The following is a 22,658-nucleotide window of genomic DNA, read 5'->3' on the forward strand; positions in this document are numbered from 1 at the left end:
GGATTGCTTGAAAGCTCTGAGAGATTTGTGAGGCTGAAGGACATAACAGAATTTCTTCTGGCCCTACAACTGACTAATTTAGTCCTAGGAAAAGTACAATGAGTGTTTTATGGTAGGAAAATAGTGTTTGTTGTTAAGAAGAGTGGCTTGTTTGCCTTGCAAAAGACCTGAGGCAACAAAAATTTGGTTACTGGATTGTGCCTCTCTTTTTGCTGTCCCTGGGGTGAGCTCAGTCAGTTCCAGCTGAGCAGCTTTGAGCCACTTTCTCTGTTTGTCCCACATCATCTGGCAGCTTCCTTGGCAAGCAGGGAGCCTGATATGGCCACTGCCAAATCCCAGGAAGCGCTATGGCTGTTTGAGCCTCTGTGGAAGTGATTTTCCTAAATGGAGTGGTTTGCATTTAGCCAAGAGATCATTTAATTGAGGACTCTGTAACTGCAGCGCTGCAGCTTGGCACCTGCCATCCTTTACCAGTTCACAGAGAATCAGAAGAGAAATGTTCTGGTCTTAAATGACTGAACCTGTCACGAGTTACTCTGTCTTGCTTCAGTGATGCTTTGGTTTCTGGCAGTAGCATCGTGCACTGGCTGCCACCTGGAGCCATTTCCAGCAGCAAATATATTTCAGATCTCCCCTCTTTTGCTTTATGGCACTGTGTCCCAGCTTGCTGTAGCTCATATTTTACATTGTGCTCATGATTTACATCGCATCTGAATGGGAGCTGGCGAGGGACTGAAAACTGACACAAATATTTCCTGATGAAGGAGGATGTGCAGCCCTACCTCGTTTAAGGTACAGCCAGCTAAGCCCAGGACTGAAAACCAGGAAGTCTGTGCTCTCCTGTGGCATTAATTCAAGCTCACACAGGTGAGCCTGTTCAAGAACTAACCAAATGTAAACTATTCGAGCTTTGCCACTCCAGCACAAATATTTGTCACAGAATCTTCTGTAAGCAACTCAGCAGCCTCTAGGGCAGCCTGGTTGTTCAGAGGCTTTTCTATCAATTCCAGTTATTCTAGAGATGGAGGGAAGGGGAGCAAAACTAATAACCAAGGATGAAATGACAGCTTGAATATTGGATTTTTTTTTCTCTAGTAGATCCTGTTTCACTTGTTTGAATTGATTTTTGTCAAAGGGAGCTCCCTGTGTTGTCCACACAAATTGTTGTACATGGCTTTGCAGAAACACAAGCCTCCTGTTTCATAGAGTAAGAGAGGGACTGCAGGGGGATAAGGCATGCAATGAACAGAATTAAGTAGATTGTTTTACAGAGTTATTAATGTGTGTGTGTGTGTATATATTCACTGTATATGTTAACTTAAATGTGTTTCCCTGCTCAGGAGTATCCGATGCCTGCGGAATATTATCCACTGGAACTTGATCACCACGTTCATCCTGAGGAATGTGATGTGGTTTCTGCTTCAAATGATAGATCACAACATCCACGAGAGCAATGAAGTGAGTGCTGGGAGGTGGCAGGGCCCTGCCCTGGAGTTTGGGGTGTGTGGGAGCCCAGAATACAGAGAACACTTCTCTGCCTGTTCTGAAGGGTTCTATCCCTCTGGACAACACCGTCTTTGACCTTCGTCCATGGCCTCTGGGAAGAATTATTGCCTGGCCTCTGGGAAGAATTAGAATCTGGTGTGAATTAGGTGGTAGAATACTATGTAAGATTGTCACAGGGTGAAAAATTTAGAGGTTTTGGGTTTATTAATATAGTAAATAGATAAAAGCAAAAAACTTCAAAATGGAGGATTGTTGTTGTTCTCCAGACCTTCTTCTTCTTCTTCTTCATCTACTCCATATTCTGCAGTAGAAGTGGTCTGGGATGATTGGATAAAGAATTCCACAGTTCCTGCCTGGGTGATTAGATAATTTATTAGACATTGGTAGAAAAGTGAAAATATCTTGCATTTTAAGTTTTCATTGTTTAATTTACCTTTAAAAGGGCTGCGCAATCTTGATAATTTGGCTTTTCCTGCATTATCTGCTTCATGCTATGTCTGGGTCACGTCAGTGGCCTGTACTTTCTAGATAAGATTTAATGAACAACTACAGAAGAAAGAGAAGGCTGAAAGTCCTGTTCAATTCTGACTCCTGGCACAGACTCTAAAAAGCCTCCCCCATCAGGGGAGACACAATTAAGGCACAGACCACGTCAGGGGTGCTGAGTTTGTTGGTATAAATATTGCAAGGGACACTTTTCCACATGCTCAGAGTGACTTCCATGCTTGACTTCATTTTAATGTCAGCTGGGCACTCATCATCCGTGATTAGCTCTTCAGACGTAAGGTTTGACATCTGAACTTCAGTCCCATGCTCTGGGAGAACAAATAGAGAAATCATTAGTGCCCAGATAAAGAAGATGTCCATGCATAAATCTCTATTATTATTCATCCAGATGCTCCTTTGGGAAAAGGGAAATTCTGTTAATTCAGTGTTCGCTCTGTCTGTGTTTCTGGCATTCTCACACTCCAGAAGATGGGGGTTTATGAGCTTCATGGTCAGTGGTTTCATGCTGTGTGACTTGCTCTCATGACAATGCTGCAAATCTTTATTGAGATTTTTAGTTATTTAGGAAAAATCTGTTGGAGACTGGCACTCAAATACCTTTTAAAATGTGACCACAAAGTGACAATGGAAATATAAACCTGCAAATATAAGGACAGGTCATCACATGCCCCAGTTTTCATTAACTCATCTTTTCTCTGCAGCCTTTTTGGGAAAGGTGCTTTATACAAGCTCGGTGATAACTTTGTTACATGATTGTGGGATAAGTCAGGCAAAATAACACCACCAAAATGAATGGGAACATCATTTATTCTAGATATTCATATGATCTCTTCTGTGCTGATCAGTGGAGATTAAATAGCACAGATACAGGGGCATCGATGTGGAAATATTTTGTGTGAAGTTTATAATGCTTACAGAAAATTCCAGAAGGAATTGGTTATCTGGAGCCTAATGGTGGGTACATGTGGGGATCAAGAATCCTCAGTCAAATAAACAGAATGGCTCAAACTAATGAGCTCTGCAAATCTGGTTTACTATTCAATGTTGCTAAATCCACAATTCCCAAAGGACTTGCTCAAAATTCATTTTATTCTGGTCTCCTATGGAAGTCATGCAGGGGGAGTTTTCACCACCGTTATTTGTATTTGTCTGTATCTACCAGAATCTTCCCAATCCATGGGCCAGTTCCTCTCAGTTCTGACACAGGAAAAAGTGACTTGGATATAATTGCTTTTTACAATTCCTGTAAAAACAGGGAAGGGAAGGGAAAGGGAAAGGGAAAGGAAAACTTAATTTGGTTTAAACTTCTGAAAACAAAATGTTTCGTCTTCTTCTGGGTTGTTTTGGGGTTTAATCCTATTTTAAGGGTGAAGCCAAACTAAATTTCAAATATTAATGAAATAATACAGTAGTGAAAGCTTTAACACATCAAAGGATTTCTTCTTTTTATTTCCATTCCATAAACAGAAGCAATCACAACTTGTGGATGGGCTGTCGTTTTGTAATTGTGCTTCTTGCCCAATAAATTCCTAATCCTCAGAATTTTACTGGGTTTCATGGTGCATCTGCTGCTCTGTTGGCTGCCTGGAGACCAGCAATATCTCCTGCATGTGAAGGCTAAGATAAAATTAACTGAGGGTCAAAAGTTTCAAATAATTATGCAGCGTTAATTAAAAGGCTGGAGAATGGTGAGACCAAAATGACCAAAATCAGTGACAGCAGAGAACCCAGGTAATTAGAGTTGTGCTTCAAGAAATACATTCCATGTATGGTAAGAAAGAAGTTTTCCCAGACTTAGGTGAGCAGCACTGTGGAAATTACCACCAGTTCCTTGTGATTTATGGCTGGGATGTTCCCATCTGGAGCTAATCGTGCTTCCCACAGCTGTGCTCTCACTGCACAGCCATTCTGAGGAGAGGCCTTTACTGGTAGACCAAAAATTCGTGTTGAGGTTGTGGCAAAATTCAGAGGTGACCCGTGGCATGGTGTGACTTACAGAGTGTAGTACTGACAGCAGGAACAGAGGGTATGAAGTGGCTGATAAAAACTTGCCTTTAAAGTATTTTTTTTCTAAATATCAGTGGTGCTCCTTCCTTTCAGTGGAAAGGAAGCAAGATTGTGGCACTAACAGAGATCACCTGTGGTCAAATGAGCTGCAGCTCTTGGAGGCTTGTTCTGGAACCTGAATTTTCCAGACGTGTTTAGATACAGCAGACCCTGGTCGAAGCCAGCCTCAGCAGAAGGTCTCAGATGGAGCTGTGAGTTCCTGTCAGCACCTAAAATACTGTGATTCCAAGCCACAGGATAAATCTGCATCCCATGAATAAATTCTACCAATGATTTTTTTAAGGGGATAACAACATATAGAATCTCTTAAATGTTCTCACCATGACTTTGAAATATTCTTTTCTGTTCCCTTTCCAGCCCTGGTGTCGATGTATTACCACTGTCTACAATTACTTTGTGGTGACCAACTTCTTCTGGATGTTTGTGGAAGGCTGCTACTTACACACTGCTATAGTGATGACCTACTCCACAGATAAGCTGAGGAAATGGGTCTTCCTCTTCATAGGATGGTGTAAGTGCCTTTTGTGGTTAAAATGGTGCTCTGTGGTACCTGGCATTAAAGTGTTAAAGACAAGAGAGGCAAGAATAAATATTACAAATCCCACGGAGGTGAAATCTGGATCTCTCAGTCTGAACAGACACTTCTAAGTGAGGAGCTGACTTGAAAAAAAGCCTAATTATCTGCCAGTCCAGCCCTACAGCTGTCATTTGGACTGCTGAGGGATTTGTTCCTAGAAAACAGCCTTTGGCAAAGAGTCACACGTCATCTTTGTACTGTCCTTGGGACTACTCAGAGACTCAGCTGTGGTAAAGCTGCCTTTGGGATGCTGTGGTCACGTATGGCCTCTGAGGTCAAAAAGGGATGTGGAAAACTGGAGATTCTCCAGGTGAAAATGTGATCAGGGATCTGAAGGGCATGAGCTGTGATGTGAGGCTGAAGGAGCTGAGTTTTAATCTGGCAAAGAGGAAGATGAGGAGGGATCTGTTTGGTACCAGGAGTGATTTGAAAGATAATTAAAAAGATGATGGAGCCAAATTCTTCTTGGTAGTAGCAGATGTTATAAGGAGGGACAAATCCATAAACTGCAGACTGGGAGGTTCCAGTTGGACATAAAGGAAACAGAAAATGTACCAGGAGATGGTGCAGCACTGGAATATGTGACTTACAAGCTGTGAAACCTCTGACCTTGGGGATATTGAAAATACTGCCAGGCTAAGCCCTGGCTGAGGTGGGTGAGTGTTGATAGTTCTGCTCAGAGCAGGAAATTGGAGCAAGCAGCTTCAGAGGTCCTTCCCAACCAGTATGTCCATGTTTTGAACTTGGCCAGGAGACGTTTGGCAGGACAGGCCCCATGCAGGCAGCTTGTTCACGTGAAAGGAAATCTGAGGTCCAACTGAACCAGTGAATCTGGCAGTTCTTTTCTGTTGAAGGAAGAAAGGTGGGAAAAAGTCACCAATATTTTCTTTTGTGAAAGCAGAATGACATTTTGTTCAGAAGTGCCTCTCCCTCTCTGCAGAAGTAATTGGATTGCAGTTCTGAAGGCAGAAACAGCCTTTGAAACAAAATACGTCATTCAATCCAAAATCAAATGGGAGGAAAGAGGAGTTGTAGTCGAAAGAAAATGTTTATTTGGGGAGTTGATTCAATTTTTTCCCCAACAGTTTCCAATTCTCTCAGCAAACTGGAAAATCAGCTGCTTACACAGCTCTCACAGGTTGGTTTGATCCCTGGTGTTTTCCCTCCCTACCTCTGTCAGAACCCTCTGGGTCTCTCTTTACTAATGCAGGAGTGGTGTGAGCTACACATACCTTTCCACCCACCTTTTGGGTGCATTCTGGCTTTGCTCTGCCTCCCCATACACATTTTTTTACCAGTCTCATTCTCAAATCCCTGTTCTTCACAAGGAAAAGTAAAATAATTTCCTTCAGGAGAGAGGACGTGGCTCCATTTTCTCTGTCCATTCCTCACAAGAACATGGGAACATGAGTGCACCAGACCCTTTGAGACTGTGGTGAACAGAATGAAAGACAGCACAATCATTTGGAGGGCCACCCAGCCCCTTCAATCACTCGAGGAATCACCAGGGATGTTGGGGCAGGAGATCAGAGCACTCCTTGCTGAGGTTAAAGATGACCCCTCAGCAGCTCAGGCCCATCCCTTCTGTGTCGTGGTTCTCTTTCCATCTCTTTAAAGCCTCCATTTCCCACGAGAGATGCAGCAAATGCGAGGTTAAAAGGCTGTGTTAGAAACAAATCCACCTCTGCTCCTCCATGAGGGTTTAAGTCACGTTGCTCACACAGGGGTAGAAGCAGATACTCGTGTGTCACTGGATCTGGGCCCTGTCCATGCACTCACCTCAGCGATTTCAGAGGGACATGAACCTGGAGTTTGGAATGAGGGATGGAGCTGGCGAGGCTGGACTTGTTTGGGTTTTCCTGAGGTGAGGAGTTAAAGGGGGAATGGAGAGGGAAAACTCTCCCCTTCTAATTTTGACATCAGTCTAGTCCTTGCTTGAATGTGAGTCAAAAGGCCAGTTCCATTTACTCTTCCTCCCTTCCAGATTCCTCCTCCAGCAAATCCCCTTCAAACCAGCTGGTTTGGAAGGCCTAACACAAACGCTTCTTAGGGAGTGCAGTGATGTCTGTAAAGTTAAAAGTAGCTGGATCCTTCAGAAGGAGAAAAAAAACAAGAATTCTGATGCTGCAAGATATCAAACTATTCTTTCTCACAACCCTGTTTCATAGGGAACACTGAACTCAAAAAACTTGTTGAAAGTTTTGCAAATGTGCTTCATCCAAAGATCCCATTAAGTTTACAAGCTTTTTGGAGCCAGGGAAATAAAAACCTAAACACCCACTCCCAAGTACTGTCTTTTAAGATTTTGCTGTGTCAGCTGCAGGAAAATGATAAGGGACCAAAACTGCCTTTAAGTCAGCCAAAATTGTTCTGGTCACTTCTATGGAAATACAGGTATTCGTGTCTGTGTTTGTTAATATTTTTATTCCCTTCCCTTATTGGTATTGAAGTTTTGTCAAGATTATCTTTTTTTTTTTAAATTTTTGAACTAAAAATCTTAGCAGTTGTGATGTCTCAAGCAGACCAAGATAGGACCACTTGTATTTAGAGTCTCCCAGTTCATTAACTCAGACTCTCCTTGCACAAACCTGAATTTACTTTGGTGCCATGGATACATCCATCCATCCATCCATCCATGATTAACTCCTGAGTTTTTTTGCTCCTGCAGGTATTCCCTGTCCAATCATCATTGCCTGGGCCATTGGCAAGCTGTATTATGAAAACGAACAGTAAGTGACGTTATTGTTTGTGTTTGTGTGGCTCTCTAAACAAATCAGGACATGAATACACATCCAAACCATATCCCAGGGCACATATTCCTGCTTCCACTGGCTGTGCATTTCCTTCTTCCTCAGTGTGAGGAGCTCAGCCATGCCCATTCCCTGCCTGTCCTGCCTGGTTTCTTACACATGGGATTGGAGAGCTCTTGTTCTCTAAGAAAAATGTCCTTAAAGAGCTGCCAGGTCTGATCAGTTCCTCTGTCCCTAAGGACAGGTTCCCAGGGGGATTTCATCCACTAATTATTTAAACAGCTGCAAGCTCCTCTTCTAAAATCCAGGGTCCTGACGTTGCTCCTTGCCAGGGCTGTTGTCCATTTGTCCTGAGCACTGGGGGAATCATGTGCCGCTCCCAGGAGGTCAGACCCAGCCAACTGGACATGGACAGCAAACGTGGATTTGCCTGCAGCTTCCAACACTGTTTGGGACAGCCCAAAATTCAGGAAAAAATGGGAAACTCCTCTTTCTCCGTCTGAGTATCCATTTAAGTTGTTTGGGTTCAGGTTGTGTAGCTCATCGTAGTTTAAAAGCTCAAAATGGCACACAGAAAGAATGTTAAGGAAATGCTTCAACCAACTTCTTCACTTTTTAGTCTTTGTACTTCATAGAGATAATTTTTTGCACTGTGAGGCAACTATAATTGGTACTGTGGCAAATATCCTGTCTGGTGTTTACCAGTTCTTTAGCAAAATATGGCAACTCCAAGAAAAAAAAAGTACTGTCAAATCTCAATTTTAAAAAACCCACACAAACTATTAAGAATTATTGCAGTAATTTCATTGATGGGCATTTGTTAAGGGGAAGAACATTAGTGAGATCTAATGAACAATAGTGATAAAACCAGTGGTGGGTTTGGTTATATAAAGAGCTATTGGAGAACCCTGTAGAATATTAAGTAGTGCTATTCAACAGAAATGTGTTCTACATATCTGAATCTTATCACAACTGTCTTCCTAAATTGTCCTCTTCAATATTCAGGGAGTGTTTGTTTATCCTTCCAGAGGTAAAAAAAAGAATAAAAAGTGGTTAAACGGCTCTTATTTCACACAGATGCACCAAATAATTGTCAGTGATTTTTCTCTTTTTGCTTTTAAAGAAATTATTTTATTGCAGAAACAATGGTGTGTGCTGGATTTAAAGTAAGACTTCAGATGATTGGCAGAACAGTTTGCAATACCTCAGCTAAAGGTCCCAGTTAGAACAGTTAAGACTCTAAATATGAAATATTGCTAATCAAATGCAGACATTTATAATGTCTCTGGCAAATAGCTGTCTCCTCTCGGCGTTACTCACCAGATTTCATCAGAAATATTTAGATTATAATGTAGCAGAGCTGGTTTACAGCCCATTGGGAGCAACACAGACCTAAAAATGCTGATTTTTGTTTTTTCTCCACCACCTACAAAAAGAACCTGGAGTACCAACTCCCCTGGAGAGTCCTATGTTGCAGAGTCTGCCTTTGGCCACAACCTTGTTTCCTCAGAGTGCGTGGAAGTAAATCCACATTAATTCTTCACTCAGCACAGCCTTGGTCTAATACTGGACTTCAGATAATAAATTTCATCATTTTGGTCTTCCAGCTAAGTAACATTTAAATTCCAGAGAGCAGTTAGCAGCCTTTGCCCTGGAACCTCGTTTGTGCTCTACCAGCTCTGTTCCAAATTCTTTGCTGACTTTTTCTAGCCCACTAAGTTCTGCCACATGCCTCAGTCTGCTTCTTATTAGTCCCTCTGCTAGATCAGCCAGCTTCCCAGGAACTCTGTGCTTCTCTTAGTTCTCTGAGTTTCAGGCAATAAAAAATAGTTCTCCCAAAATACCCTTCAAAATCTTCTCTCAAATGTAGGTCTTGTGAGTTCTGGAGAATTTTGTTTCCTGCCCTGGCATATCTTGTAATTATTTTTTCTTCATATCTTTCCAGCTACATAAAAAAAAATAAAATTCAAAAACCCAGTTTCATTCATTTAAGGCTGCCCTGGGGATTCTTCTTGGATGATAACTTGGCTGGAGGAAGTACCTTATTCCAAGTCTTGCTCTCATGCCCAAATTTTGAAAGATGAGTTGCAAAATTACCAATTCACACTTACTTTCGCCAGGGCACCAGGGAATAGCAGACATCTTTCAGATTTCTGAAACATTCAAAGCTCCCTCATTCGTTTGGAACTCAAAGGATGTAGGAATTGAGCCAAGAAAAGGCAAATAATTGTCAGGTACTGAGCTGTGTTCCTGATTCCAGCTGCATACCTCAACTCTCCTGTCCACTCAGAGCATCTTGCAATGGGCAACCAGCTCCTCCTGTTTCAGCAAACAACACATTTTGGAGGGAGGCTTTGAGGGCGTGGTGTGGTCCATAAGGGTCCCATCTGAACCAGAGCTTTCCTAATCCCAGTTCATTTCCCCTGGACCCGTGAGGTCGTGTCTTACAGACTGCAACCTCTTGGAGGCAACACCTATTACATCTTGTTGCTTGTAAAAGTGCAAATCTGGCTCCATGGTCTCCTTAGCTCAGAATTCCCCTTGTTTCCATGTCTCCAGTGGCACTAAATTATCTGTTCCACAAAGCAAACATGGGGAAGGCATAACTTCTGCTGTATAGACTTGTTGTGTGGTATCCATGACAGGGAAGAAAACTCTCAGACCCTTGGACTCCAAAATCTACTTCCTGAGGGATCTGGAGCTCCAATGATCTAAGCCTTCAGGAATTATGAACGCAAATCTGTCTTTGCTTGGTGGAATCCTGGATCCAGACCCCGTGGCTGTATCTGTAATGCTAAATGAGTTGGGCCTGGATTAATTCCTGGGGCTCAGCTTCCAAATAGCATGGAATCATTCACACCCGTATTATTAAACCTTCTTGGCCTCCAAAATCAGGGGAGCTGCAGTTTGTGGACTATTGGGAATGTCCTCTGGCTGCTGATAGCTTCAGATATGTTCCCCAGGAATAGTTTTGGACTTGATTAGTTTTTGGCCTGGTCCAAAACTACCCCAAGGAAAATGGAACGGTGCGAGTTCAGACCTGAGCCGTCTCTCATTCATTTACCAGCATGACAGATTTATTATTCCCAGTGAAGAGGATGAAGCGAGTGTCAGTGTGGGTTGCTGTGAAATCACAGGGGTATTTTGTTGTATAACACAGCAGGGAGAAAACACTTGGAATTAGTGGAAGAGGAAGTCAAGCCAGCGCTCGGTCGCGTGCGACACCTCCAGGCTCTCTGCTGCTCTGAAGCCACTCAGTTTATCTGTGATTTCACTTCACCTGAGTCCATTTCCCTGTCCATTTTGGGTTGTGCCAGACAGTTTGGAAGGTGATGTTGGAGCAGAAATTTGGTACCATCAAAGGATGGCTCTGTTCTGCCTGCTGGCTTTGGTGGCCATGGAATCATTAAGGTTGGACAAGGCCTCTCAGCTCACGGAGCCCAGCCACTCACCCAACTATGCCAGGTCCTCCACTAACCCATGGGCCCAAGTGCCACATCTACATGGTTTTTGAGCACTTCCAGGGATGGTCACTCGACCACTGGAGTCTCCAGTGGTCCCCAGATTCATTCAAAGCCAATGGGTTGACTCCTTATTCTTTCAGTATTTTATTTAGACAGCATTTCCATGCAACTTGAGATGTTTAAGTTACAGCCCTTACTTTGTGCAATGTGTCTTTGTGCACTGCAATGGATAACAGGGGTTTTTTTCTCTTACACAGAATATTTCTTTGATCCCTTTCTCAGACATCTCCTGCATCCTCCTTACAGCAGGTTCTCACATTTCTTGGAAGTATTTACGTAGGCAATAGCCAAAAACATAGAGGGAACATGAATGTTCTAATTGGAGGGGAAAATGGGGCTCAGATCTGTGTCCAACAGCAGGTGATTTGCAGCAGAAAACTCAATTACTTGCTGATAATTTATATATGATTAAACAATACAGTGAAAAAAGAAACGCCTCTCTATATCCAACATATTACAGTCTAAAATAAGTGAATTTACCTTTACAAATTGTTTTCTTACTTGTTTTGTTTTTTACAGGTGCTGGTTTGGAAAAGAGCCAGGGAAATATATTGACTACATATACCAAGGGCCAGTGATTCTTGTTCTCCTGGTAAGTGTTTATGTGGGTGGGAGGACACTGCCATCTCCCACTGAGAGGAGATTTGATCTATGATGTTCCACATCTGCTTTTATGGAAAATAAGATGCAAACAAGGCCAAACATCTTCAGGTGTTCTCTGAAGTGGCCACAGTAGATAACACTGCAAGAATTGAAATTAGTTGGTTTTGGCTGTTTCTTTGGTTTTGGGCCATTCTTTCCTCCTCCTGCTGCAGTGCTGTTTGTCTTTGTACAAGGTTTTGAGATGAGGGAAGGAAAAATGTTCAAAACCAGGAGATGCAGTGCAATATCTGCTCACCCACTTGGGACTCTGGACAGCTACAGCAATTCTGTCACTCACATTATTTAGAAAAGTGTAATAATCATGGTCAGGAATTGCATCTTGCACAGTCATGTCCATTTTCTGCATCACCATCACTGCTGTGTGTTTGTTTCTAGATTTCCTTTTGTGAAGTTTCCTTCCCAGTGCTGCCCACAGTTACCAGGCTGTTTATCTGTTTACCCAACAGTCCGTCTCCTGTGCCAACCAAGAGTAGGCAGAGGGAGAAGGAAGCTCATTCATAACCCATTTCGAGCCTTCAGCTGAAGCACACTGGTGCTTTCCCAGAAAAAAACCAAAACTGGCTGTGGATGGAAAGCATTAGTTAGCTATTAGTAAGGACAAAGCTGAAAAAAATTTTTCTTCTCCTCCAGGCAGATGAACCAACAGAGAATTCCCCAGGCTCAGTGGGTTCCCCTCTTTTAGGGAGCCGAGGTTTGCTCTTCCTTTTGTCACTCCAGCCCCCATGGGGAAGGTGCAGATGCTCCAGAACAGGCACCACTGGCAGCTTTCTCAAGGCTAAGGAGCCTCATGTTCTCACCTTGTCAGTGCCTGTTCATGGGATTCAGTGTGACTAAAGTTCCTGTGTTGCCCAGGAACACAGCTTGCCCAGCAGCTGATGTGAGTGTGTGCCCTGAGAGCAGGAGAGTTCATTTCTGTGTTAATTGTTAAGATACAGCAAAAAAATCACCTGAAAAGAGGAAAAGACCCCCATAATAGTAGTATATTTTTGTGTAAGAATTCTTTTCTTTATCTTCTAAGGAGAGGAATAGCAACGGGTGTGATACACACAATATAATTTGTGTTGCTGAGGGAGCCGTCACAAAACCAGAAACAACCTCACAGTAAATTGACCTGACTGATACAGAGACTCCCTCACAAATAAATCCTATTTAGACAACACAAGGTGGGAGATTTGTGATACTCGGAGCACTTGGATTTCACATCATTGGCTGGAAATCTGTGGCTGTGAATTTACCATAAGCCTTTAGTCCACAGGACCTATAAAATCCTTGGGTAGCATCTCTGACAGATACCATAGTAATGAAAATAGCTTTTTCTCCCCAGAACAGCACTTTAAATATTTAAAGACCACAAAGAGCCACAGAAGATGGAGGTGTAGTTGGGGGCTGCCTCTTTCTATACAGGTCATTACATCTGCCTCTTACTTGGGGCAGCCTTGAGACCCCTCTAAACTGGGCCAGTGACTGAAGAGCCCAGACCTGAGACTGGGAGTTGAACCTTCCTACCTTGGCCTGCCTGCACGTGAGCTCTGATTAAAACACTAATGAGGTAACAGCAGTAATTGCACTGTGCAGTGGAAAGCAGCTGATAACATCTAGAGAAGTGACATAAGGGTGAGCTCTTCCTCCCCTCACTTTAGGGTTATTCCCCTCAGAAAGCACTGCTGGGGGAGGAAAATACCTCTCTGCAAACAATCTAAACAGAAAATCTGAAAGTTCCTGTTACAGCACACTCCTGATTCCTAAAATCTGCTCCCCCACTTAGTTTTTTTAATTTGCACTGTCATTTCACCTTTGGAGTGTTTCTAATTAAAACACACAACTCCACGGTGTCTTAAAGCCACTTGACTTGCTCATGTTTTGATCCTTATGTGAATAAATTCAAACTGCATGTGATGACTGAAGCATCACTTGCTGTTATTGGAGTCACTGACCCTTTCAAGGGTGCTGTGAAAAGCGCTGGGCTAAGAGCCCTGCCATTTGACATCTGCCGTGCGCTCAGGGCAGCACAGCCAAGCTCAGATGTGATTATGTCTCTCCCTTAGCACAGATGGGGACAAAGTGCCACCTTCCTCTCCTCTCAAGTGAGCAGTGGTCACCACAAGTGGAAAACACAGAGATTTCAAAAATAGGACGACTCTGTGACCTCTTTCAGTCACAGCTCATGAGTGGGGTTTGAACTAATGAGGAATTGAAGTGGAGCTGCAACTGTGTTTTGTGAAAGAATGTACAGGACAGGACAAAGTCCTGATGGGACAGGGAGGAATGGCTTTGAGATGATGGAGGGTAGATTAAGATGGGATATTAGGAAGGAAGAAATTCTTCTCTGTGAGGGTAGTGAGGCCCTGGCACAGGTTGCCCAGAGAGCTGTGGATCCCTGGAAGTGTCCAAGGCCAGGTTGGACAGGGCTTGGAGCAACCTGGGCTAGTGGAAGGTGTCCCTGCACCTGGCAGGGGGGGGGAACTGGATGATCTTTTAGGTCCCTTCCAACCCAAACCATTCTGTGACAATTCTGTGAGACAGCTATCCCAGGACTCGGCTGGAAAAATAAAGTTACATGAATGTTACAAGAAGAAATTAATGTTATTTCCGAAAGGGCACTAACACTAAAAGCTGAAAGTCTAAATACTCCATGAAATTACAGCTCCTGTACCCCTGGGAACACTCAGCCTGGGGTGGTTAAAATTGGGTTCACCCACCTGAGTGAAGAGCCAAGAGCTCAGTGTCCAGCTCAGGTGAGCTTTGGCTACCTCTTGGACACATCTTTGTGCATTCCAGGAGCATCATTACACCAACCAGTGGCAGTATGATTAGAGTACTAAACATTTTTAGAGGGATAAAAAGTTGCTTCTAAAGATGCAATTCTGTTTAAATATTACTTTTTAAGGATTTTTTTTTCTGTCCAAAATTACTTCCACTGGTTTCGATTTCTCATTTTCTTACATTGAGCTGCTGCAGCACAGGACGGTGTAACACAAGGAGCCGGCCATGCTGAAGCTTTAAGCCTCACTGGGAAGTAAAGATTGGCCTAAAAAAGGCCTTTGATTATGGCAGCAGCCCTCAAGTCCATCTTTAGATCACAATATTGTGTTGTATGTCAGGGACAAAAACTTTGAACGATGCAGTTGAGTTGTTTGATTGATTTTCTACTTGTCTGAAGAAGGAGCTTGGAGATTGACTTGGGCTGAAAACAGGGAAACAATTGCAGAGACAATTCCAGAAAAGAAGGAAATGGAATATAAGTGCTGATTCTGTATATTGGGCAAGAAACCTGTATTTTTAATGACAAAAAATCTAAGGGAGAAAATGTAGGTTATCATCCTTTTTTTTGTTTCATTCCTGAATGGATTTTGGCTTGAGCACATCCCTCAAGAGATATAATAATTTAGCACATTGGATGCTTTGAAATTTAATTTCTGGTAGCACAAGAAAAACACACTCTATTAGGTATTTTCTCTTCAAATTAATGCATTGGGGTTTTTTAATTCTGATCTGTTTCCTCAGAGTCACGGAACCGAGTTTTAATCACACACCCCTCTCTGAAGCTAAACAAGGGGCAAAGGGTTCGAAAAAAACAACAGGGAAGTGAATTTCATCCTGATTTTATTAAAGAAAATACATTTATTGTGTTCAATTTTAAATGTAAACTTGCCAAAGAATTGGTGAACCACGAAAACACAGCAGGGTCAGAGGACAGACCTCAAGAGAAGAAGCACCAGAGGCAGTTACCTGAGGCTGCTTTTTCCCTCAGTAACTTCTGCTGTGAATTGACCCCAGCTATGAACTGCTCTGCAATATTTCTCAGAGCTAAAATTGTATAAATCTGTAATTTTTCAAATAAGCAGATCAATGTTTTTCCCCCCAAACCTTTCATTCAGCTTTAATAGATTTTTTTCCCTCTCTTGTGCTTGAGAACTGAACAGTTTTGCAGCCTCTGCGTTTTTATGTGTCTGTTTGAAAATAATTCACCACAACCAATTAGCTGCTGGAGTGAGTGGGTGTATGAGGTGGGGGAGGATCTGGAGTTCATTTCTGCCTCTGCCTTCATCAGCTGTTTAATTTTGAATAAGCTATATTGCTGCTCAAAGCTCAGCTTCCCCAGCTATAAAGCAACTTGAATGATTATTTTAAAATTATCTTCCTTTGCTTTGAGATTCCTGGAAGACAAGTAGAGGAGTTAAGTGTCCTTATTTCAGTGTGGAATTGTGCTCAGGAGAGAAAACCACAGATACCCAAAAGGTCTTTATGATGTGCTGGTCATTAAAGATGTCGCATTTTTGTGGTGGCAAGATCAAATCAATCAAGGTGTGACCACACAAATGGATTTTTACAGCAGCACCCTGTTACCTGGTTTATTTTCTTTTACTTTCTCAGTAATTCCAGACATTTTTTTGTTTCCTTTATTCCACTGGCAACTGAGATGAGGCTTTCAGGGAGCCAGTGAGTGTAATTGCAGCATTTCTATTGTGAATGAACACTCCCGGAGCTCGTAACTCTCTGTGTAAAGCTGAGATTGTTTGTCTCCCCCGTGGTGTTACCTTTACATCATGTGATTTCCTGTGCCACATTATTGCCTGATCACTCAGTCCCTGGACAGCTCTTTGCAATCAGTCTTGATTTTTGCTGTTCTGAGCAGTTTGATGCCACTAAAAACCGGTCAGCCTGTTCTTCAATCCCTTTTACAGATCACTGAGATCTGTGTGAAACAGCACAGATCTGCTGGTAGCCTCTTTGCATTGAGAAATCAGAATAATATATGTATATATATACACATATACATATGTATTCCTACCCTTTTTTCCTCATATGCATAGTGCTCTTCCCTCCAAACCCCCAACAGCCAAATTTCTGTGGGAACCTTTGGAGTTTGGAATTTGAGCTCCTTTCAAAGGATTGTCCACTGGATCCCCCTTGTCCTCATATTGACTCTTTCAGAGGACTTCACTAACCACGTCATTCTTCCCCTTCACACCTTGTTTCTCTTCTCTACAAAGAATCTGCCCAGCCCAGCTTCAGGTTATGGGATATACCAGTATCTCAACGTAGCAGCCACTGGCTGATGCTCTGGAAGGCCATGACAGGAAGTAATTTTCAGTTAAAAAGCTGAGTTTATTCAGTTTTTCAAAAACCAAGGCTGTGGAAAGACAGGGTTTTTAAGTGTGTCACATCAGAGGGTGGAGGTGCTTAAGCTTATTAACAAAATCAGCTGATTTATTGACAGAAAGGAAGCTTTCATAAGTGAGAGTTATCCTTCCATATCCCAGGCTGCTCCAAGCCCCATCCAGCCTGGCCTTGGACACTTCCAGGGATCCAGGGGCAGCCACAGCTTCTCTGGGCACCCTGTGCCAGGGCCTCCCCACCCTCACAGGGAACAATTTCTTCCTAATACCCAATCTAAACCTACTCTATTCCAGTTTGAAGCCATTTCCCTCTTGTCCTGTCACTGTCTTCACTTCTTGCTCCATTTAAAACACCACAGTCCACATTGCTGAAGTTCCTTTCTTCTGATCTTCCAAAGAAACAAAAGTTTGCTCCCTTGCCGTTTTATGTATAGCAGCATCTCACCTGGGTATGTGGCTATAAGCATTTCATTTATGGGGTTTTTTTTGTTGAAAAGCATTCCCTGGTCCTGTGCAAGCATCCTCCTTGCTGATGCAATTGCTTCTCTGAATATTTTCTTCGTTTCTGCTGACTCTCTTCATGCTTCTGCTTCCACTTCTGCATTGTTGTGTTCAGAGACTGAGATTTTATTATTATTATTTGTATTTTTTTTCCTTTCCCCTTCTCCTTCCTATCTGAATGGCTCATGTTTTTCCTCAAACACTGATTAAATTAGTTTTCCTATTGATTTTTTTAAATTTTCTTTTTGCTCTAAAAATGAGCAGTTCCTCCACTGCTGCAGGTTTGCAGTTCATGACCTGTTGACATCCCCGAGTTCTTCTTGTAAGACTTCTATCACAACTTTTGCTGGTTTGCACGCAGGCTGTGCTGGCTGCACAGAGCACAAAGATAATGTGCTGGTTTGATTACAGTCCATCCAGAATTTATCTCAAATTTTTCCACCATTGCTGTTACTGACTTCCTGCTGTTTACATTCTGTAGTTGTGGAGTCAATAGGTGCCCAGCAAGGTGTCCAATACCATGTACATTCTACAGATTTTCTGAAATTTCTACTTCTGTTTGTGAAATAGTCATTCTTCTTAATCCCATCTCGTTATTTTTGATTGTATGTGAAAGTATTTTCCAGCCCTTTGCCCAAAGGACTCATTGTGGTGCCTGTGACCTTTGAAAAGGAAACTTTTGTGATAAAAGGCCCCGTCTGAGGATCAGGTCAGGCCAGCATGGTAGCACAATTAAAACAAAGCATTAATTAACTGGCAGAGTGCTCATCTGAGGTCAGGATGGCAGCATCCAGAGCTCCCACTAAAATGACTTCTCTGATCCCAGTTTGGGTTACTTAACCCTGAGGTGATTTTACCACTTTGCATAAAAATACAAATTCTAAATAGAACTATTTTTACCGTTCCTGGGAGTGAAGAGGAACAAACATTCTGGGAAGCACAGGAGCACAAGCTTTCTGTGAGGCATGAAATAAAAGCTTAGCAGAAAATGAGCAAAATAAAAGCCAGTTGTCCATTGAATTCCTAAAAGAGAAAGAGCAGAGCTTAATGACCTCCCTTTTGAACTCCTGGGCTTGGGGAAAACTGCAGAGAAGCCTTCAGAGTCAGCATTGCCTCTTTTGTGCACTTTGGCTATTTCATCTTGCTAAGGGAGATAAATTTCCTCTCAAATGGAGTTTGGTTTTTATGAGAGAAAAATTTTATCACCAAAATCATTTACTGAAAAGTTTCTTTTGGTTCAGAAGAGTTTCTGGGCTTGTGTGTTCAGGTTATAATAGAACGGTGCCAAAACAGATGGCTCAAATACTTTTTGGATCACTGGCTTGTAACTCCATTTTGGGGGTCTGAATTTTCATCCCCATTTAGAAATGAAAAGACTAAACTTCTGGCAAGATAGGAGAACTTTTTCTCTCCCATCTGTAGTTGGAGAGCGTCTTACTCCAGCAATAAGGACATTCTTAGCATGGCATAAATAAAGGAAAAGAAGAAATAAGCCATTTTATTCTGTCTTCAAGACTTTGCCTTTGGATTCATTTCATCTACCAGTAAATGTCAAGGTAAAATTCCTTAATTATGTTTTCCATTAGGAAGCAGAAAACAGGGATAAACAGAAGTGAATGAAAATCTAAAATGAGCCTAAAGAGAAATAAAAAGGATGCACTGCCTGTCATCATTACCTCTCTTAAATGACCTTTCCTCGGTCTCCATTTATGGACCTGATGTGTGGGTTTTGATAGAGCTGCCCAGCTCTGAGGAATTAATCTGTTGACATAGAGCTCCAGTAATGACAAAGAAGTCCTTGACAAATAATTGTGTACTTTGCTCAATGCAGCCCTGAGGCTCTTTTCTAGGAAAACTCACTTTGCAGTGCAGTGAGATCCTTCTTCTTTTGAAACACTGTGATCTGTCTGAGGAACAAACACCAGAGGCTTCTCCTCTGCCTCTAAGTCAGGCTCAGTCTGGTAGCCACTAGAACTGTGTGGATTCTCTCCAGCTGAGAAAACAGCTCCATTTTCATCTCCAAGCCTTCAGCTCTTGCAGGCTGTGTGCAGCTGCCTGTTCCCTGCTTGATTCCCACATCGTGTCCTCTCTCCTGAGCAAACTCCCCCCATCAGCCCCACAAGCTGTGGTCTCAGGCCCAGCGAGGACAAACAGACATTAAAACCCCATCTGGTTATGCACTGAAAATTGATCTTCAGATCAGACCTCTCTAAAAGGTCCTACTGAGCCAAGTGTCTTTCTGAAATGGAGTGAGGTTGTTTTTTTTTTTGATCATTAAAAGTGAACACATTGAAATGTGCTTCTAGAAGGCAAAACCAAAAATAAGTATTTTGCTGTGCCCACATTTTCATCTTTTCCCTTGGAATTTTTTGCTTCCTAAGATGTGCATTTTAGGGGTGACCCTATCTGAGTCTCAAAGATCTCTCAGAGAAACCTTAATAGAGACAAAATGTTGGTGCCTCAAAATATTTTTAAGCTTCCACAGACTGAAATGTCACAGAACCTCAGTAGATACAGCCACGTTCATTCCAGTGAAGCTCACGTGGGATATCTTGGGCAACCTGAAGATCAGTGGAAGATTTGTGTGGGCAGCTGGTTCAAGTCCAAGCCCTATTAGTCCAAAAACACTAATTTAAAGTATGTCAAATGAACCACTGTTGAAAAGTTCCCATTTCTTTCCACTGAATATACATAGATCCTGGGATAGCCAACTGCTTAATCTAACAAGAAATGATGTCAATCCAACTCAGTTTCTTATGCTCTTGCTCTTCTTATCCTCACTCTGGGATGGAATTGATATATAGTCAATGCCAAGTCACTTGGCTTTTCTCTCTTAGCTACTAAATCTAGAATGGGGAAGAATTAGTTACTCCTTTTCCTAGAGAAACTGTGGGATGAAGCCAGCAGCAGGAGCTGTGTGTGTAACAGGGCTGCACTCATGTCCTGTCCTGCTACAGCACAGCTGGGCAGAGAAACGTATGAAAAGGTGCAAAACCAAGCCTTGAAGGAGCTTCACACATTATTCAGAGATTCTAAAGCCAGAAGGAGCTGTGAATTATTTTTATAACCTCCCTTTATGCACTTGAAAGGCCACAGGATTCTCCTGACTTGATGGTCCTCTGCATCCAAGCCATCGCCTCTTGGACATAGACATGAGACCCTTTATTCCAGCACCTTCCATCCAACTCAGGATAGCCTCCTGCCACCTGTCCCATTTCCCAACGCTTTAAAAAAAACCCCAATTCTCTGGTTTTCAGGGAAAGGCAGACTTGTAAAAAAAGACTGCAACATTAATGGAAGAAGCAGGGTGACACTCGCTCCGAAGTTCAGACTGAGATTACTCAGGAGGAGGATTCAGTTTGAGTGGCCAATGTCACTGTTCCCTTCTCCTAGAAAATAGAATTAGAAATAATGTCCTGGCAGGGTTTTCTCAGACACCTGGGCAGTTTGTTAAAAGTCAGCACTGATGTATCTGCCTTCCTGTTGCTCCTGGAGAGAGCTGAGGTCTCTTACCAGCTTTGTGTCACGTGTGCCAGTGCCACCCACAGGCTTCAGCTGTGCAGGGGTGCCTCAGGTCCTGCTCTGCTCTGGGCTTGGGCAGCTGAACTGGGAGAACTTAAAACAGACTTTCATAGAATGAGAGTGTTTCTGGCGAAATAACTCCCAGAATTTTCAGCTAGCAATTCTTCTGGACTGATGAATCACGCTTCTGCAATTGAATTTCAGAAAAGGCCAGAATCCCTAATTTTCTGATGCAGGCTGTGGCAATTTGAATTTCCAGTTCAGATGGCAGGATGCTGTCACATCGAAGCAGGACTCGTGAAACTTGAAATGCCTTCTTCAGCCCAGTTCATCACATTAACGCCATGTGATCTGTCCTACTGATATTTGGAATTTGCTCTTACCTAGGGGTCTGTAATTCAGTCTGGCACTTTCTGATTGCAAAGTTGGCACGTTTTGGATTGGTGCCTTTTTTGCACCCTTGGTAGAAATAACCCAAACATGGCCCTGAGCTGATGGAGAACCTCAAGATTTGGCAGCAGAATATCAGAGGTGGGAATTTCCTTTCTGTGGGTGAAGGTCACCTCCATTTACCTGCCCCTGAGCAGAGGCTACCTGAGTATTTCTCTTTCTGTGACTGAAGAACAGTGCAATCACCAGTGTGAGGAGTTTAAGATTCAACTCAAACCACTGGTACGGAGCTGGTTTTGTCTCTGATAAATGAAGCATGAACCAGTTGACTTGAAGCTCTTAATATGACAAAAGCAATGCCAACAAGAACAAACACACAAGCTGCACTGTTTTATTTACTTCTTGTACTCCCTAGGGCCCTGCTCTGCAAAGAAAATCATTTCCAAAAATGCCGTGTTAACTCCTAGAGCAGTGTTTTTGTATCTCGTGTAATAAGTGTTTGCTCAATTCCCAGTGCTGCCAGTCTCCCAGTGTCTGCTCAGGTGCTTTATTGCTCCATTTGTTCTAAACCATGTTCCAGGAGCCACAGGGAATGCTCTGATGGATGCCAAGATATGTAAACATTGAAATACACCCACAGCACAGGGCAAAAAAAGCGTATTTTGAGAACACCTTTAAATTGTCAGCTCTGCTACGGTGTTTTTGTAAATATTCAGATGTCAATGACAGAATTGTTCCATTCATGGGCTGAAAAATGCCAGGAGCCCTGAGACCCTGGAACTGTGTGTGAGGTGAAGATTTTCTCACAAGCTGTGCTGGGACCTCAGCAGTTGTATAGTTCTGACCGCTTTGGGGCACACCCATGTCTGGTAAGCTGCCCTGCTTTATGCTCTGAAAGCAACTCAAAACCTGCTCCTAAGAGCCAAATCCTTCTCCTGATCACAGTCTACAAATCAATCTTCTCTTCAGTTTTTTGTTTAATTTCCTGTTTATGCTATGCAAGAAACTCGCTGGCAGATGCTACAACAACAGTAATTAGAGCAAATCTCAACTCTCAGTGGTGAGGCTGCAGCCCAAATAATAATTACCCAGCTCAGCAGATTGAAAAGGTGAGTGGTAAATCCATCAATCTCACCTTGAGTTCGTCATTGCACCCAGAAAAGGGGAAAAGGAAGTAAAAATAAGCTCCTTTCTAGGGCCAGTAATGATGCCCTCCATTTTCACTGCTGTTTTGGAAACGATAAGAGCTGTTGGATGTTTGCTGCATAATCTGGTATTTCTAGTAAACTTCTGAGTCTGTTGCAATCAATGGTAAAGCCAAAAGGCTGTTTTCAGTCAGATTGAAACTGTAAAATGTGCCTTTTAGGGTGTATCACATCCTTTAAGCCCTTATTTGGCTGACTGGTTGTATTTTTTTCCTCTCCTTTTTTTTTCCAGATAAATTTTGTATTTCTATTTAACATAGTTAGGATTTTAATGACAAAGCTGAGAGCTTCAACCACTTCAGAAACAATACAGTACAGGTAAGTCC

General features: G+C 42.6%; 1 protein-coding gene across 2 annotated transcripts in view; it reads left to right on the forward strand.

Annotated features, from left to right (window-relative positions):
* The window catches only part of CRHR2 (corticotropin releasing hormone receptor 2), a 100,085-nt gene that overhangs the window by 56,895 nt on the left and 20,532 nt on the right, over positions 1-22,658 (forward strand). For both annotated transcript variants that reach the window (XM_017746735.1, XM_008643114.2), the window contains 5 exons: positions 1,341-1,458; positions 4,438-4,591; positions 7,326-7,386; positions 11,451-11,523; positions 22,565-22,650. In XM_017746735.1, the coding sequence (XP_017602224.1) occupies positions 1,341-1,458; positions 4,438-4,591; positions 7,326-7,386; positions 11,451-11,523; positions 22,565-22,650 (492 nt within the window). The remainder of the gene's footprint in view (positions 1-1,340; positions 1,459-4,437; positions 4,592-7,325; positions 7,387-11,450; positions 11,524-22,564; positions 22,651-22,658) is intronic.

This window comes from Corvus brachyrhynchos, unplaced genomic scaffold (genome assembly GCF_000691975.1).
Source record: "Corvus brachyrhynchos isolate BGI_N302 unplaced genomic scaffold, ASM69197v1 scaffold18, whole genome shotgun sequence".
In the NCBI taxonomy this organism is placed as follows: Eukaryota; Metazoa; Chordata; class Aves; order Passeriformes; family Corvidae; genus Corvus; species Corvus brachyrhynchos.